This window comes from Eucyclogobius newberryi, unplaced genomic scaffold, assembly GCF_026437365.1.
Source record: "Eucyclogobius newberryi isolate DKJ021-1_F unplaced genomic scaffold, fEucNew1.0.hap1 SCAF_7, whole genome shotgun sequence".
In the NCBI taxonomy this organism is placed as follows: Eukaryota; Metazoa; Chordata; class Actinopteri; order Gobiiformes; family Gobiidae; genus Eucyclogobius; species Eucyclogobius newberryi.
Genome location: NW_027316389.1, coordinates 11,568,411 through 11,585,552, shown reverse-complemented (window position 1 = coordinate 11,585,552; position 17,142 = coordinate 11,568,411). Strand labels below are relative to the sequence as shown.

The 17,142-nt window shown below is 39.4% G+C and overlaps 1 protein-coding gene across 1 annotated transcript in view; it reads left to right on the top strand.

Moving 5' to 3' along the window:
* The window catches only part of ldlrad3 (low density lipoprotein receptor class A domain containing 3), a 116,005-nt gene extending 99,108 nt beyond the window's left edge, over positions 1-16,897 (top strand). Inside the window, exons 5-6 of the mRNA XM_072435485.1 lie at positions 13,689-14,055; positions 15,073-16,897. Coding sequence (XP_072291586.1) covers positions 13,689-14,055; positions 15,073-15,274 — 569 coding nt within the window. The 3' untranslated portion in view covers positions 15,275-16,897. The remainder of the gene's footprint in view (positions 1-13,688; positions 14,056-15,072) is intronic.
* Positions 16,898-17,142: the final 245 nt, after the last annotated feature.

Genomic DNA, 17,142 nt, shown 5'->3' with positions numbered 1-17,142 from the left:
ATAATCTTGTTTTGAGTTGATGGCTTTCAAATAATAAAATAAATAATGATCTTTTTACAGTTAAAATAAGAAAAATAGCTATTATTTGCATTTAAAATAAAAATATGTCACTTATGTCACTTCAATTAAGAAAGAAAAATGCTATTCCATTGGTAAATGATTTGAGTTGACCAGTCTACTCCAAATTTGATCTATTCTTGAAATAGTTTTAACTTACCTAGATAATAGAAAGTTGCAGTGCTAATACATACAATCACAAAAGACAAATAAATATACTTGTATGCATATAAAACAACCAAGTCCATTTAGCACCTACAATTCCATTTACATTCTGTTCTTTGTAGTTCAAGGCTGTAAGCTTAAAACACATGGCGACTGTAGCTGCAATAAAACAGGCTATTTCCACAGTAACAGCTGTAATCTCTTTGCCTCATGCGGCAACAACATCGAGCGTTCCACTTCGTTGTTAGATAAAGCCCGCTGCGACGCTCAGAGCGCAGCCTATATCCTTCTTTATTTATTAGCATGGCTGGACATGTTTCACTATAAGGTCCAGTGCAACTAGCGTGGCCTATACATCGCACTGGGTGAAGGGTAGAGAGAGAGAGCAGACCCATAGATTTCATTTACACACAGGATTAGGGGACTGATAGTTATCGGCTGTTTTATCTTGATGGAGGGGAGGCTATGGTAATGGAAAGTGCACGAAGAGCATGTGACCAGAACGTGCAAAGCTCCTCCAGCGTTGGACTTGCTCGCAGTTTGTATGAGATAGTATCTGCAGGTGGTGTACAAATAAAATTGCAAAAGTACCCTGGTTGGGTTTGATAATGTAATTTAGAGATTCAAGCTTTGTGTGTGTGTGTGTGTGTGTGTATGTGTGTATGAAATATATATAAGGCTGAGCAAAATAATATGTCTGTTTGCCGTAACCCGACAGACCCGGTATGAAACTATCCGAATGGAAAAAAAAATCAGCAATTTTGTTGAAAAAACGTCAAAATCTTTTAATTTTCAATTATTTCGCCAACTCACCGACCTGTCTTTCCTAAACCGCCGCTTTTATCACGTTTGCAAACCTATCTTTCGTCCCAAAGGACTGTTAACGCACCGCCCTGCGCATGTGCGACTTCATTTTCAGCCCTTCACACACTTTTGTAACAAATCAGAATGAGCATAGATTACTTTATATTGTCTTGTACAAGTTGGTTTGCCTCTGTCGGCACCACTGACATGTCCATAGTAATCTCACACTCTATCAGGGTGTGAAATTTGACTTACGCAATGCTTTCTGGGATTGAAACACGCCCAGCAGCGTCATCACAACAAACATGGCGGCGCCCGTGTCCCCCGCATGTTCCCCCCGTTCGCCTTCGCTACCAAAATAAAGGATAGCGGCGTACAAAAGGTCGATTGAAATATCTTAGAATCGTGAGATTTAGTCTCCCGATCGGGTTGATCGAGACGTTTTCCGTCATTGACCATTGAAGCCTGACCCCTGGACTGTTGAAGCCTGACCCCTGGACTGTTGAAGCCTGACCCCTGGACTGTTGAAGCCTGACCCCTGGACTGTTGAAGCCTGACCCCTGGACTGTTGAAGCCTGACCCCTGGACTGTTGAAGCGTCTGACCCCTGGACTATTGAAGCCTGACCCCTGGACTGTTGAAGCATCTGACCCCTGGACTATTGAAGCCTGACCCCTGGACTGTTGGAGCCTGACCCCTGGACTGTTGGAGCCTGACCCCTGGACTATTGAAGCCTGACCCCTGGACTGTTGAAGCGTCTGACCCCTGGACTATTGAAGCCTGACCCCTGGACTGTTGAAGCCTGACCCCTGGACTGTTGAAGCCTGACCCCTGGACTGTTGAAGCCTGACCCCTGGACTGTTGAAGCCTGACCACTGGACTATTGAAGCCTGACCCGTGGACTGTTGAAGCCTGACCCCTGGACTGTTGAAGCGTCTGACCCCTGGCAAAATGGCAAAATTTTGATCTTTTTTTTTTTGCCTTCGAAGTAAAAAAAATGAGAATTTGCCTACCGTCCGACCCACTTGAAAAATGTTGGCTCGGGTTACAGCAAATAGACAATTTATTTGGGGGAGCCTAAGAAGGAAATTGATGAGTCTCAATACTCTCAATAACAGGCTCTTTTTCAACACGATATAATAGTGTGGTGTGTGGTGGTGTAACTTTCACACCAGAGCTCCCCCTGCAGGTCCCCAGGAGATGACAGACACTTCAAACACCCATTTAACCATCACAAGGACGTGCAGGATGTTTAATAAGGTCAACATTTCACTCTCTTCTCTTCTTTTTTTCCCACTATCAATACTTATAACAAACCTCGCGCAGTTGTTGTTTCCAATGTTTCACTGAATCAATTTGACCCATTTTACCGTGGGTTGCTCTAGGTTCTCCGGCTCCCTCCCACTGTCCAAATACTTGCATGTGTGAGGTCTATTGGCAACTGTAAATTGGCCCAAGTGAATGAATGTGAGACTCTGTCCAAAGATTCAGGGTTTTACTGTATCTGTGAAGTTCTCTCCACTTTCACTGCTCGTTGTATTCTCTTCTCTGTTCTAACTTTAAGCTGTGAAATCAATTTTGTTTTGTAACTTTTGCACATACTACTAATTTCAGCTTTCTTACAGTTATCTACATGGGCCAACATCATTTTCTATTAAGTTTAACTCTAGCATCTGCTTTTAGAACCAGTTTAATCTCTCGTTCGTTCTGCTTCTTGAAATCAAACTTCAATAGCTTGTGTAATCTAGAAAAGGATCGCTTCTTTTGCAGTTTACATTTCAAACTTGGAATCTGACCACAATCCAATCAGATTTTTTTGCTTCGTTCTTCTTGAACACAATCACAGACTTTTCAACCAAACATCTCCACTCAACATCAGCCTAGTTTTATAAGCGTTGCTGATTTCTTGCGCACTCCCCATGTGGTAGCGTTTTCATCACGACCGCTTTGGAAAATGATGAAAGAATCTTGTGTTTTTTATTTGGACGTGAAGAGTAGTCTGTTTGAACACGCGCACGCTGGTTTTTCTTTCAACTTGTGTGTGATCCCAGGGCGTTAAGAGCAAGCGGTTGTCCTGAGTGTGGCTCCGTGTTAATGGCATGTAGGAGAGGCCAGATGGTCCGTCTCATCCAACACGCCGCTAATGCATCCCCTCCTTTTCTCAGGACAGTCTGCCAACTCTAATGACAACTCTAGTGTGTGTGTGTGTGTGTGTGTGTGTGTGTGTGTGTGTGTGTGTGTGTGTGTCAGACAGGATGAGGGAAACATGTGAGATGTCTGCCCCCTTGTGGTTCGGTCTCAATCCAAACACTATAAAATGTGTGTGTGCAAATCTAAGTTAGAGTAAATGCTTGTTTGCCTATTTGTGGGATGTATCGGCAAATGTGCAGCATGGACTATTTGTGTTTAATGAATGAGTGAACAAAAATAAACAGCTTGTTCATTATGTATTTCCATCTTTGTTGAACTGGGTGTAAAAAGCGCTCTAATACTGTTCGACTGGCATGAAAACAAGAGAAGAATTGCAACGTAATGCTTGCTTACTTGTGAGGGGAAAAGTGTGAGTTTAAACGTTTACAGTCACACTGCAGACTGTTCTTGAGATTTGACTTGATTTTAGAGATATGTACTTGGGCCTCAAGACTCAAGACACAATAAATGGATACCTTTGGAACTTAATTTTGGCGGCAGGCAAAAAGGCAATCACAAGGAAATGGATGACACAAACCTCTTTGACAATCATGGACTGGACTGGCATTGTATTGAACATCAGACAAATGGAACTTTGACTAAATGGGACTTGACTTGAATTTTATTTATGTTCGTCATATTGTACCATCATTATTTGTTGTCATTATTTCAATTTTGTTTTTATTATTTTTATTATTTATTATTTATTTATTTATTTTTATTATTATTATTATTATTATTAATTATTTGCTGTCCTGTTTTCTGGTGTTTCTTGTTTTTATTTATTATTCATACAAAAATTGAGAAGAAAATAAAATGTAAAAAGAAAGAAAATCTTACAGTCTCGCTTAATTCAGTTGCTCGAGATGTGAAGAGTCTTTCTCTGTAAATAAGTTATTGTTTATTAATATTAAACATGCATATTCAATTAAACAAAAAAGTTACTTCCCCTCTGTCTTAAAGGTTTTAGTCACAAAAGAAAAACTAAAAAATATTTAAAAGCATCTGAATAAACAAGAAATGCCGTTACAACTTTTGAATAATCCGGTCATTTACTATTCACTCTTGGGGTTTACGGCACGACATAAAACTCCAGTGTCTGCTCCGTTCCCACCGCCTCAGCAGTGAATCAAAAACTTCTCGCTAGATAAAAAATACTGCTCTGGAAATGGCGGCTCCGCGGGATGATTAGCTTTTTCCCCGGTTCCATTTTGGACTCTTAAAGATGGCACTTTGTGAATGTTGAATGAACCTTCATAGAGCACATCTGCACTCGTCATATCTTCCCCCCGAGGAGAGCGCTGCAGGGGAAGGCCAATATCTCCGTCCCTTTTATGCCCATTCCCTTTAAGAGCGGCAATTAAGATACGTGGGGGGCTTTTATTAGCAGGATTTCTTTGCCTATTCATCTTTGCGCTTTTGTGACAGTTGCTATTTTGCATTTTCCGTTGCCAGTAAAAAGTTTGAGGGGGGAAAAAAAGGCTTGTATCTCGGCAACTAGGTACTGTTGATTAAAATCGGACAAAGAAGCGCTTGTGCTTGTTTTAATTACCGCTCTCTGGTCTATTGTGCGCACACAGTAGCCCCTCCGATCTGCTTCAGTGGCAGATTTTTTTTTCGATGCGATGGGGGCGTGCGAGGCTACGCTAATATTCTGTCTCATCTTGTTCTAACCGATCCCTCCACGCAGTTCCCTTTCATATCGAATGGGAAATATTTTCATTCGAACGCACTCTGTATGAGGACATTTCGGTGTACGGTCTAGACAAATCCCGGGTAATATATCTTGGGAGAAGTCAAAGAAATTAGAAAGGATGTGGAAGATAATCTAACTGGATGTCTAAAGCTACACATGCAAAAGTGGAATTAAATTGCCTCCCAGTTGTATGTTTATGAAATAGTGTAACTTTCCTGGTCAGAATTTGAATGGTTTTATTTCAGTTGATAGTGAACAGAATTACAAAACGAGGAACTTGCTTTGGCGTTAAGGTGCAACATAAAACAATCGAAAATAATAATAGTTAAAATATATAGACTATGCTTGAAATAAAAAAAACTATGCAAAATGAAGTATGTGTAAGATTTTTTAAAAAGTGATTTGATTAAGTACAGTATTTATAGAGCAGGATCAGATTTACGCTCACACACGATAAATGCACAAAAACAGACAAAGAGGTTCAGGGTCATGTGTGTGGGACCTCCTGCTTGTTGTCATCGCTTCCTCTATGTTCCAGAATGGCATTAAACGTATCTATCTGCCTGGAGACAAGTATGCCACCAGACCAAAGAGACAAATAAAACACTTGCAATTCAATAAATGAGATATATAGTTTTAAATTCATACGGTTGAATATTCCAGTCGAAAGCAAGAGCCAATCCAATACAAACCAGGGCTGTGAAATGAATAACATTTTAGAGATTGAGAGTCAGTCATTTCTAGTAATTGTAGATATTGCTGTTTTCTCATCAATTGTATTTGTACAACGACAATAAATCTAATCCATCTCTATGATCAACAGAGTTCAGACCTTTGAGAAATACGTTGTACTGTTTTTTGTACTAAATTGCAATTGCAAAAAGTCTGTTTTATTTGAGGTTCAGCAAAGTGGTATTCAAAGCATTTTTTTTTAATAAGACCAAATTAAATCTAATTGAAAATTGAGATTGATTAATATGAGGTTAACCAAATCTACATGGTGTCTAATGTCTGTCCATTTAAAACATAAAAATTGGGCAAAATTATTTTAATAAATTGGTTTTGTCCTCAAGCAAGTTTTCAAACGTTACCATAAATTCTAATATGGCCTTCAGGGTTGCACCACGTTTAAGAAGTTGGATTTTGAAACAGAACATACATACTTCATGTGTAATTCTGTTCTTCTCTGCCTAGTTTAGCTAATATTCTACCCACTTGTGAAAAAATATGAAACACAAAATTGGCGCGCTCAAAAATGAAATCTAACCAACTTTAAGGCAGAAGATATTTTTTCAATACAATGTTTTTTCCTCTTTGCTAATGGAGCCTCTAATCCTGGGAGTGCCTTTATAGATCATAAAAGGATGCGACATGACATCTCCATGACAGAAAATTACCAACAAGGGGATAGCTGTACACAATGAGGCATGAAGACAGGAAAGAGCGCTCCATGCTGAAGGGGGAGGGAGACAGATCCAGCACTGGGAGAATAAACAAGTGGCCCAACAAAAGCCTAGAGGAACACAGAGAAGGCACTTGGCTGTAATTAAAGTGCAAGTTGAAATGCTGGGGCCTATTTCCAATCTGGGGCATGCGGACACTTTATGGATGGAGCATGGAGAGTATGGAAGAGGTGTCAGCGGGTGCAACTCTGCGCTAAACATGTTAGCCAGAAACCCCGCCGCACCGCCTGGAGGAGAACGTACAGAGCCAGTTCTGCATTTGCCAGAGAGAAAGTGTAATATCGCCAGCTTTGTTTTCATTTTGGGACACATTGGGAACGAGTGGCCAGCGTGTACAACAATGGCAGGCAATTCCCCGGGACCATCATGTGGAATGGTCATTTTGCTTTCGGCTAGTGTAGACGATTCTAATAAGGTCTGCTCGAAATCTTTGATATTGAAGAGATGTTAAAATTATGATTGAGGGGAACTCTTGTAATTAATTTGCAATATGTGATATATATATATATATATTGGTTTGATCAACAGGGGCGGTGCGGTCAATGCATTGTTCTGAATTTTTTGAGGTACAATATATGGCAACAGAAAATAAGATGATAAATGATAATATTGAAACTACTTTATGCTACTGAAACCTTAATGCAGAATAAAACCCCTAAAGCCTTTTTCAAAATGTATAATACAGTTGAAAAATCGACACGATTCATACACGTCAACCTTCCACAGCTCATATATTATATTACAAAAGATGACAATGTTTTCCTCGCGTTTGCAAAGAGAATATTGTCACATCTTTCATGTATTATTAACTTGATTTAGACACGGCAGGTCTATTACCACTGGCTGACACCAATGAGTTCCTTGGATTTCCCTCTCTGGAGTTTGAGCTGGATCAAATATGCAAGGTTACTGAAACGTGGATGGTATATTTTTGATGAGGACAAAAGTCTTAACACTGTTAAAAGCTCAATTTTACATAAAGTAAGACCTGTAACATTTCCTCATTCATATTCACCATTACTTCATCACTACCTGGAAGAAGGAACCAAACGCTCTTTACTATTCCCTGAAGACTGCAATAATTGGACAGAGTTAAACCAAAAGCTTCCTCCTCACTTTGAACTTTGCCCTTGCGAGGTCAGCCATGTCAGACCAGCTCCCCAGTAAAAACACAAGTCTTTCATGTTAGGCTCAGCGGACAGAAGGGCCCCAGTGATCTTTGATGCTTATCTTTGATCGGAACATCAAATGACTCGAGACCAAAAGTGTTGGAGGACATGCGCTATTTTGGAGTTGCATTGCACCATCATGTGCGTTCAGACCCGTGCAAACTGATGCTCGCAAGCTTTGTGCTGTTTCAGGTCAACGGCATTTTGATTTACCGGCTAAAATAGTTTTAAGATAAGATAAAATAAGCCTTTATTGTCCACACATGGGGAAATTTCTGTGTTACAACGCAGTAGATACGATACAGGAGGAAGGACAGATAACTTATAGGAAAGTTTCAAAAAACACTCTTAATAGAAGAACTCTTATGAACAAAACAAAAAACTCGTATTAACAAAACTCCTCTCATGTTTTAATAGGGAATGGAGGGGGGGGGAAAATAAAAAAAATTGATAAAATAAAATAAAAAGATAAAGATAAAAAATAAAAAATAAATAATAGTCAAATAAAATAATAATAATAATAAAGCAAAGTAAAAATAGCTAGCATAAGACTAAATAATACTAATACTAATGGTAAGTAAGTAAGCAAAACAAAACACTCTTATTTAAATCAGTTGTATGCACATGAATATGGCCTTAATTGCTTGTGAGTATGATATTTTTATAGTGCTATCTAGTAGAGATGTAAAGTCTTTAGTCGTTTTGTGGATGATTTGGTCAATTATTTCTTAGTCGACCAAAATTTGAATTAGTGAATTTGTATTTTATTGGGATTAAAACGATTTTGGAGTAATTTTTTGTGTGTATTCTATCAATCGAATGTATCGAACAATCGTAACATATTGGGCTTGTTTTTACTTTCTGTCTTTAGTCGACGTACAGCCCTACTCTAAACTCGATGCTCTACATTTTTTACACACATTGAGTTAGCGACTGCCTCTCATCTTCCATGTGGAACGATCCCCTTCCGTTCATCTCAGCGTGTCGTCCCTTCTCATCCGTCATCATTTCTGGATTGCTTGACACTTTTCCACAAGCTTTACCTCTATTGTCAAAACAACAGTGAGGTGCATGATCACACCTAACTTTGTGCTCCTCCATCTGACTACAGGGAACGGGCTTACATAGCAAACGCGGGGCTCAATCACCAACGCAGCAGGCGCACCAACGCCCAACTGAGCAATTGACTTAAATATGGTTTCCTATTGAATTTCATCCTCTGTTTCAAAACATTCCTTTCAGCCCACTATCGCTAATAAATAGGCACTTTTGCTAAGGCTTTTGCGGTTTCTTTATTCCCAAAAGTGATAGTCGGTGACAAAAGGTGGCGTTGTATCTTTATTCGTGCCTCTTATTACTTGGTAATTATGCTAAATAATTCTTCTTTGTTTTTGGCTACTCTCTACAGCGCGTCCAGTTCATAATTAATTGGCAGCGTGAAGGACTTGGCCAATTTAAAATCCACAGGGGAGGGGTTACGGGGGCTTGTTTTATTGGCTGGTGGCAGGTCCGGGGCAGTAGCAGAGAGGAGCATCTGAATTAGATTAGATTTAATTAAGGCGCAGGCCCCCTCCCGGACGACGCACTACTGTTACATATGAATGGGCTGTGTGCCAGGACGCCTCTTGTTGTGGATTCAAAGTGTGCGCTGCTAAATATTCCCCCAGGCCTTGAAGGTCAGGGACTCAAAGAGGAACATGGGGCGTTGTGTCTCAAGAAATAATACAGCTGGGAAAGAGAAGCAAAAAAGCTCTAATAGATAAAGTAATTGTCTAGCCTGCAGGGAGTCTCACTTAGGACACATTTATGCACATTATTATGCAAAATGTACTTTATTCATCTTTTAACCATGTTTAACATTATCCCCTCATCAAAAACATACTGTACCTGCAGTTGTATTTAACTTCATGTATGTTTGATCAATCCTGGTTGGAAAGTCCTCTTCACTAAAAAACACTACATTCTGGATTTCCCTGATCTGTGATGTCATAGGTCAAGCTCTCAGATCTTCTGCGCTGTTTTTAAGTCTGTAGGTGTTGAAGATCATGTGTAAAGGCCATCAATAATACAAATAATGCATAGTATATGTGCTATGTAACTTTTCTGGTAGAGAGCGCGAGAGCACGTATCTGGAAATGATTCACTCTTTACCCATCTTGTTATGTTACAGCCTTATTCCAAAACAAATTCAATGAATAATTAGCCTGAAAAGTCTTCAAACAATACCACCATAATGACAACGTGAATAAGGCCGTAACATAACATGACCTGCACTGTATCTATCACCATGAGGAAAAGTTGGTGACGCCACAGGTCAGATATGGAGGAAAATACCTTGTTTTTTCAAGGTATTTTGAGGAATACAAATTTTGAATATTCAAGGCAATGCATTAACATCACTATGAGGATAAGTAGGTTCACCCTCCACCAGAAACATTACATAGTGCACATTACACACTGGTGTTCTTCTTGTGTCCATGTTGGTCATCACAGATAGATCTAAAACGTGGAGGCTAAAGGAGGACACAGGTACTTTTCTGCTCTCATTCAAAACCAAGTGCAACAATTCTAGACTCCATTCTGTGATTATTTTAAATTCAAACTTGTGATTATTTTAGTGGCGTAAAGTGTCATTTGACTGTTTTTTTGTTTTGTTTATCAAATTAAAAATACATAAACTACAGTGTATTTTTTATTTTAAAATCAACATCTTGCAAGTCTTTATACGACACCCAGCTCATGCCTCCTGAGGGGTACCAACCCCCACTTTGGGAACCACTGTTGTAGTAAACACAAGAAATAGTTGCTTTATGTTTGTATAGTTTGAAATCCATGCCATATTGTTTGCACACAGATCAAAACCATAACTTTTACTTTGCTCTAAGCTTTCAAGGTCCTGGTTGGTTTGTATAGTGTTTACTAATCCCCCCATCGGGCTAAACCTGATATACCCCCTAAGCTGACTCTCCGAATACCTCAAAAATGTCTCAAATGCTGAGCGGCGCTGCTTTTGGGGGAAAACTCTTACAGATACCAGTATAGAGACTATTGATTGAACTCTGTGATAGCACTGAGATGGAGGTTTTCTGGCAGGCCTTTTTTCTGAGCAGAATCCTCAAAAGTTACTGTATTTCCTACTGAAGCTGGTCTGTATAATGCTTTAGATAACGTAAAGTTTTCTTTTCACCTGCTCTCCATGGAGATGTTGCCTGCAATGTTATTCAACTTTCCCTCTTGCATTGATTCATTTACAGGCATTTCTTTCCCCCAAAAGCCTTGAAAACAACAAAAGCTTTGAACAAACATACAGTAGACTTGCATTGTTTTACGTATGTATAATCCTACATTCTCTGAGAGGTTCTGACAGTCAAATCTATGAAGCACTAACCAAACAACTTACTTTTTGGTCAGATATATATACTTTCAAATGTACCCCCTTTCAGCAGAAGCACATGAAACCAAAAAAAAAGGAAATACAGAGCGCATCCAGAGCATTTTGAACTTTCATGAGGCACGCAGTGATTTGATGTTTACAGGCCCCTGAAGCACTGCTGTAATTTGAGTTGAACTTTTATGTTGCTTCGTTCCTCATTAGCGCAGACTCACTGCAGCTTTTTAAAAAACAGCAGCTTCCCGCTTTGTTACTGCACCGCCTCCTTAACCCTTACACTGCCAGACAGGGTTGAAACGATAGCAGTGAATTTACAGTGTCAGTTCTAGTATTGCAGTAAGTAATGCATTATATACTTTGGTCATATTGTGTTCTTATGAAGGATACTGAGAAATAACGATCACTGCCTGAATGAACAAATCTTCACCTATTAAGGCTGCAAGAGTAATTGTAATCAAGTTGAATGGAGGCAAGTAGCAAATAGCAAAGGCTGCAAATATCTGAAGAACCATCATTTCATCAACAAACAACTAAATATCCTTATTCTAATTCAGCATAATAAAAACGATTTCCCCCTGAATTGTGCAGCCATTAAACCACATTATAAAGTGGTTAAAATATCAAAATAGTGCAGTAATGTACGGACAATAGGACCAAATTATTTGTTTTTTCCTTATTTGATTGTTTGTGTTTTTCTATTTCAGTTTTATTTTTGTCTCATTGAAACCATATAAAATATATTTCAGTATTCATTTCTTGAACATAAATAAATACAGAATTTTAAGTTTGAACACTTTTTTTCTCCAAAGAAAACTAATACAAATCACTCAATTTCGAACTCAATTAAAACGTGATTAATTCCACAACCCTGACATGTAAACTCTTGAGTACCGTATTTTCTGGACTATAAGTCGCACTGGAATATAAGTCTCACCAGCCAAAACATCCATAATAGAGAAGACAAAAACATACATAAGTTGCACTGGAGTATGAAGTGTGAAAATAACAAATAATATCACATATAAGTCACTCCGGAGTATAAATATATAAGTATAGATATAAGTATAAGTCGCACCCCGGCCAAAACTATGAGTGTTGTCACCGGAAATGAATCTCCACAGCACGTTCTGACTGTTCCTGTGGTAAACAACTGAAACACATTTACATGTTGTGTATCGGTTTTCCCCTGATTGAAATTCTCCCACTGTGCATTACAGTCAGCACAAATGTTTAAGTGCTCTCCCCGCGCTCCCATCTGGAATAATACGCTCTCTCCCTGGCATCTCAGTGGGCTCGTCTCTCCCCTTAGCTCACACATCCACATCGAGTTTTTATGGCTTGGACCGCAGCTTTCTTTCATCATGGCTGTCCCTGGGCCCTTCCTGTGACAAACATGGTAATCTAACCCAGTCCCTGGTCGCCACTCCGCATCCTCTCATCTCCCAACCAAACGGCACTTGTCGCTGTTTATCTCAATCGGCTGTAAGCTGTTGTGGCCTCATACGGAATTATTTAGCCTCCACTGTCTCTATCGCTTTGTTTCTTTTGTATTAAAAGTGGAAGGCCTTGTGAAAACGCAGAGGTCCCACAAGTAACCTCTGCTCCGTGAAGCCTTGCAGTTGTTCAAGTGAAACCTACTCCCGCGCTCTCATCTCGGAGCAGCTGCTTGTGTTAAATCAGAGCGCACTTCACCTAAATGAACCTGAAAAACTATCTATTCTGGAATATTTATGCCTTTCACTATCTCCCCCATCTTCGTTCCAATCTCATTCCAGTAGCACAACTCATCCTCCAATCTTCCCTGTGCTGCAGTTCTCTCTAAATTACGATGGCTTCGTGTGTGAAAGGCCCCGGACACGATTTTGAACCATGAGCGAGGAACGCAGTTGAGCTTACTCCACATGTTTTGTCTTTTCTCTCACTTTAATGTGGCACCATGAAGGAGAAAATGTCTGTTACGTTCCCGAGTAATGCTAGAATTGTAAATAGTAATAACACAATGATTAAAAATGGCAAAGATGACTGAAATATGTGCATTTAAGCAATAATTAAAAGGTTGGCTCAATCTTTCCCGATAAAAAGTGTGACTAATTGAAAAGTTAAATTGTAGAAAAGTATTTATTACCGTATTTTCCGCACTATAAGGCGCACTTAAAAGCCTTTCATTTTCTCAAAAAACGTAATCCAATGCGCCTTATAGTCCGGTGCACCTTATATATGAAAAATGATCAAAAATAGACCATTCATTGACAGTGCGCCTTATAGTGCGGAAAATACGGTATCTGTAAAGAGCAAATGGCATTATAAATGAATACAACGGGCTCGTTTTGAAACTCACCAGAATATGTTTGCTCAACTGGCCAGAATGATGGCTCCACGGCTGTTTGAGTAATAACTGTCTGATCAAGGGGCAAATGGAGTCATCGACCCTTTTTAATTAAAATTACTAGACTTAAAATGACTTTGTTACACCTGCTTAATGAATCCATCGCCACTGGCCATTTGAATACACCTAAATGGTCAATATAATAGATAATGTTAGTACTTACAGCTGTGTTAATAGAACGTGTTAAATATGATTAATGTAAAGTAATAAACATTGGCTTTGGTGGCAGAGTAATCATCTCATAGCGGTTTGCTGCATCATCTGTCGTATAATGTCACTCTGTCCCTGGGCAAGACTATTGGTCACCCGATTGTGTTTGTCATGCAACATTATGCTCATATTCCCCTTCTGATTTTGCTTTCTTTCAGAGGCTCCGGGACAGGACATTGTGACTTTGGACTACCGCCTGCGCTACTACCCCAGCATCACGTACGCGGTCATTGGCAGTGCGGTTATCTTCGTCCTGGTCGTGGCATTACTAGCTCTGGTCCTCCATCATCAGAGAAAAAGGAGCGTCCTGCTTCCCAGAGGCGTGCGAGGCGGCTCCCATCACCACCAGCCCCTGCTCCTGTCCCGGCTGGTGATCTTAGACCGCATGTCACCCAGCGGCGGTGGAGCGGTGGGACAGTACAACTCCACGCCTCAGGCCCTGCAGCTGCTGTCCGGGACGCTTTATCCATCGGGAATCTCACTGGACTCTCCTCCGTCGTACTCACAAGCTGTTCTGGACGCCAGGTGACTGTCAAAACGCAATACTGCACGTTAAATTGTCAATTTGTGGAAATCTAGACCAGCTTTTCACATCAATAAGTATTTAGATTAGGAGCAAATAGCGCCGGAGCAGATTTACTGACAGCGAGTGAACAGTAGAGAAAGAATTTTCAATATTTAATCATCAGATATCAAGTTTTCACCAAACGCAGGGCACAACCATTTTAGATTGTCTTAGTCAGGTAAAGTCAGGGTTCTGAACTATTGTCGGAACTCTCAACAATCATTAATATTAACTCTTACACTAACCCTGGTAAATGATTATTAAACATGTGTTAATTATTTATGCTTGTCAATTATTAATAAACATGTATAAAGGCATTGTATATATGTGTTACTAAAAATGTAGCCAAAAATGAGCTGCAGTAGCTGTAAGAAAAATGCAACTAATACGATGTCATTATTTCTTAATGACTTATACCACAGTAATGACTCTGAAATCCAACCCAAAGTGCAAACTGTGCAATAACTCTGATGCACACCATTATGTGTCTTCTTCTATAGATTTGCTTTTGCCAGCCAGCAGTCAATAAGCCTTTTTAAACCCTTTACACAATGAAGCTATGAAAGTTGTCTTCATGTTCTTTATTATAGTTTCCTTTTCTTCTTTAGAACGAATTACATCATTTACACACAATAGAAAATGAAAAGTACCATACAAATACAAAGGCCCCAAAGTAAATATGACTTTGAAATCATGTTCAAGTTGGATTAAGTAAATGATGATACAACTACTTAAAGAATTACAAATGATTGAACAAAATACTCAAGTAAATCTGATCGATGTAAAGCGGTTCATAATCTGGACTATACAAGGTTGTGTACAACATCTAGACTAAAACACTTGATGGAAGAGATTGACTCAAATCAAATGTAATCTTCAATAAAGCAGGATTAAAACTGTATCTTGTTACTGAGAAGTATTTGCAGCGGAAGCACACACTATTCTATTATGTCTTGACTGTGTTCTCTTGTTCGTAGTCGCCCGCCGTGGTTCGACTTGCCTCCTCCTCCATACAACCCAGATGGAGACGTCCCATCAGAGAGTGAGCTTCCTCTATATGAAGCCACCCAGGATCCCACCCCATCGTCACAGTCCGTCCCGTGCACGTCCAGGACCGTCAACGTTCCCACGGACACAAGGACTGACTCCAGACTCGAGTCCCAGCAGGAAGAGACATGAAGAGGACATAAACAAACATGGGGTGGACAGAGGACCATAGACTGGGCATTGTGGGACTCAGAAGTGGACTTGTTGCTGTGAGAAGCACTGGACTGGCTCCACATGCTAATCTGCTGTGGTGTGATGGCGCCCCCTTCTGGATACAAGGCACCATTACAATGCTGTGGCAGGATGGTGTTTCCTATGCAATTCATTAGTGTTCCTTAAACATTTGAGTAAGTAGAAATGCTGACAGTTAAGAATTTAAGAATGCTTTAAAACATATATATGTAGTTTAAAATGTAAATATTTTAATATGAACCAGCATTCTTTTCTTTATTGAAGCTTCATGACCATGAGACTGAATCTATGTGTTCCATAGACATATAATTTATTTCATAAGTGTAATTTTTTCAAATATCTGACCATATCTTACATAGTTCATATACAGCAATACTTAAGTCAGTGTTTTTTCATGAATTCCTTATAAATCGATCAGCCTAAATGTAATGTTTAATTATGAGCTACTGTAAAACATCCATCCATTTTCTACCGCTTGTTCCCTTTCGGGGTCGCGGGTGACTGGAGCCTATCCCAGTGACTTCGGGCCTTAGGCGGGGTACACCCTGGACAGTGGCCAACTTGTCGCAGGGCCTACTGTAAAACATTGTATAACAAATAGTTAAAGTAATTAGAAGAAACCAATTTTTCTATAATGATATGTCAATTTCTCTGTGATTGATTTATACCTAACATCAAGTTTGTATATTATCCACATAGACAGTATGTGTAGTAAGTATTTGTAGTTGTGTAACGCATTTTTAGATACGAGAGCAGCTCATGTTGAAATGCAAATCACTTTATAGCACCAGGTACGGAACTACCAAAAAATCACTCATTTTGTTTGCACATATCAAAGCAGACCAATCTAAATGTGTCTTTACTCTTTAGAACGAGCCTATAACACGCATAACTTTACAAAGTTGCTTTACTGACCCCTTGTGGTAGTGGTTACATATATCATATGTTTGCCTTTAGGATTAGACTGTTTAAATGTGTGCATATTACCTGTAATCATTCCTATAGCCTGTATTGTATTGGCCACACGCATAATGCATTTTGTAGAAGACATTTGTATGTACTGCTTTATCCTCAAGTGCCTTCATTTTGATGAATAGTATTTGCAGGAAATTTGGTAAGTTCCACGTTGGTCTTTTTCGACCACAGATTTCTAGTGTCATTTCCCTTTATAGCCTTGATATTTGTAGACCATGACTGATGACTTTATTTGAAGGAATTGTTTCTGTGACTGTTCTTGTTCAACACTGTAAATAGAAGCTAGTGCGTGGGTAAAGAGATGTATTTAATAGAATGAATGTGTATCGATGTAAATATGATTTTATATAAGTGATAGCTGTTTCTGCTAAACAATCGCACCAAAGATAATCATGTCAGACCATTTCAAACCGCTGTGTCACGTTCACACAGACTCACAGTAACATCATCTCTTTAGCTGTATAACTGGAAAACATGGCTCAACATCAGGACCCGTTTTGACGTGTCATATGCAATAATTTCCTCAAACATATCCGTTCAATGATTGTGTGTTGTTCATTTGAAGTAATATAAAAATATATTCCTCTGCCATATGTCCATGTGTTTCATGTGTTGAAAGGACGTGTGTTGATCCAGTGCATTAGTATCATGTGCGATGTTGTATAAAATATCCAGAAAAATCCTAATAACCTAGATTAATACCTGTAATATCCCAAGATTCTCAAAGTGCTTTACATTGCATTATTCATTCACTCCATACTCTGTGATAGTGACCTCTGTAGCCACAGCTGCTCTGGGGCTGACCGGCAGAAATGTGGCTGATTTGACAACTA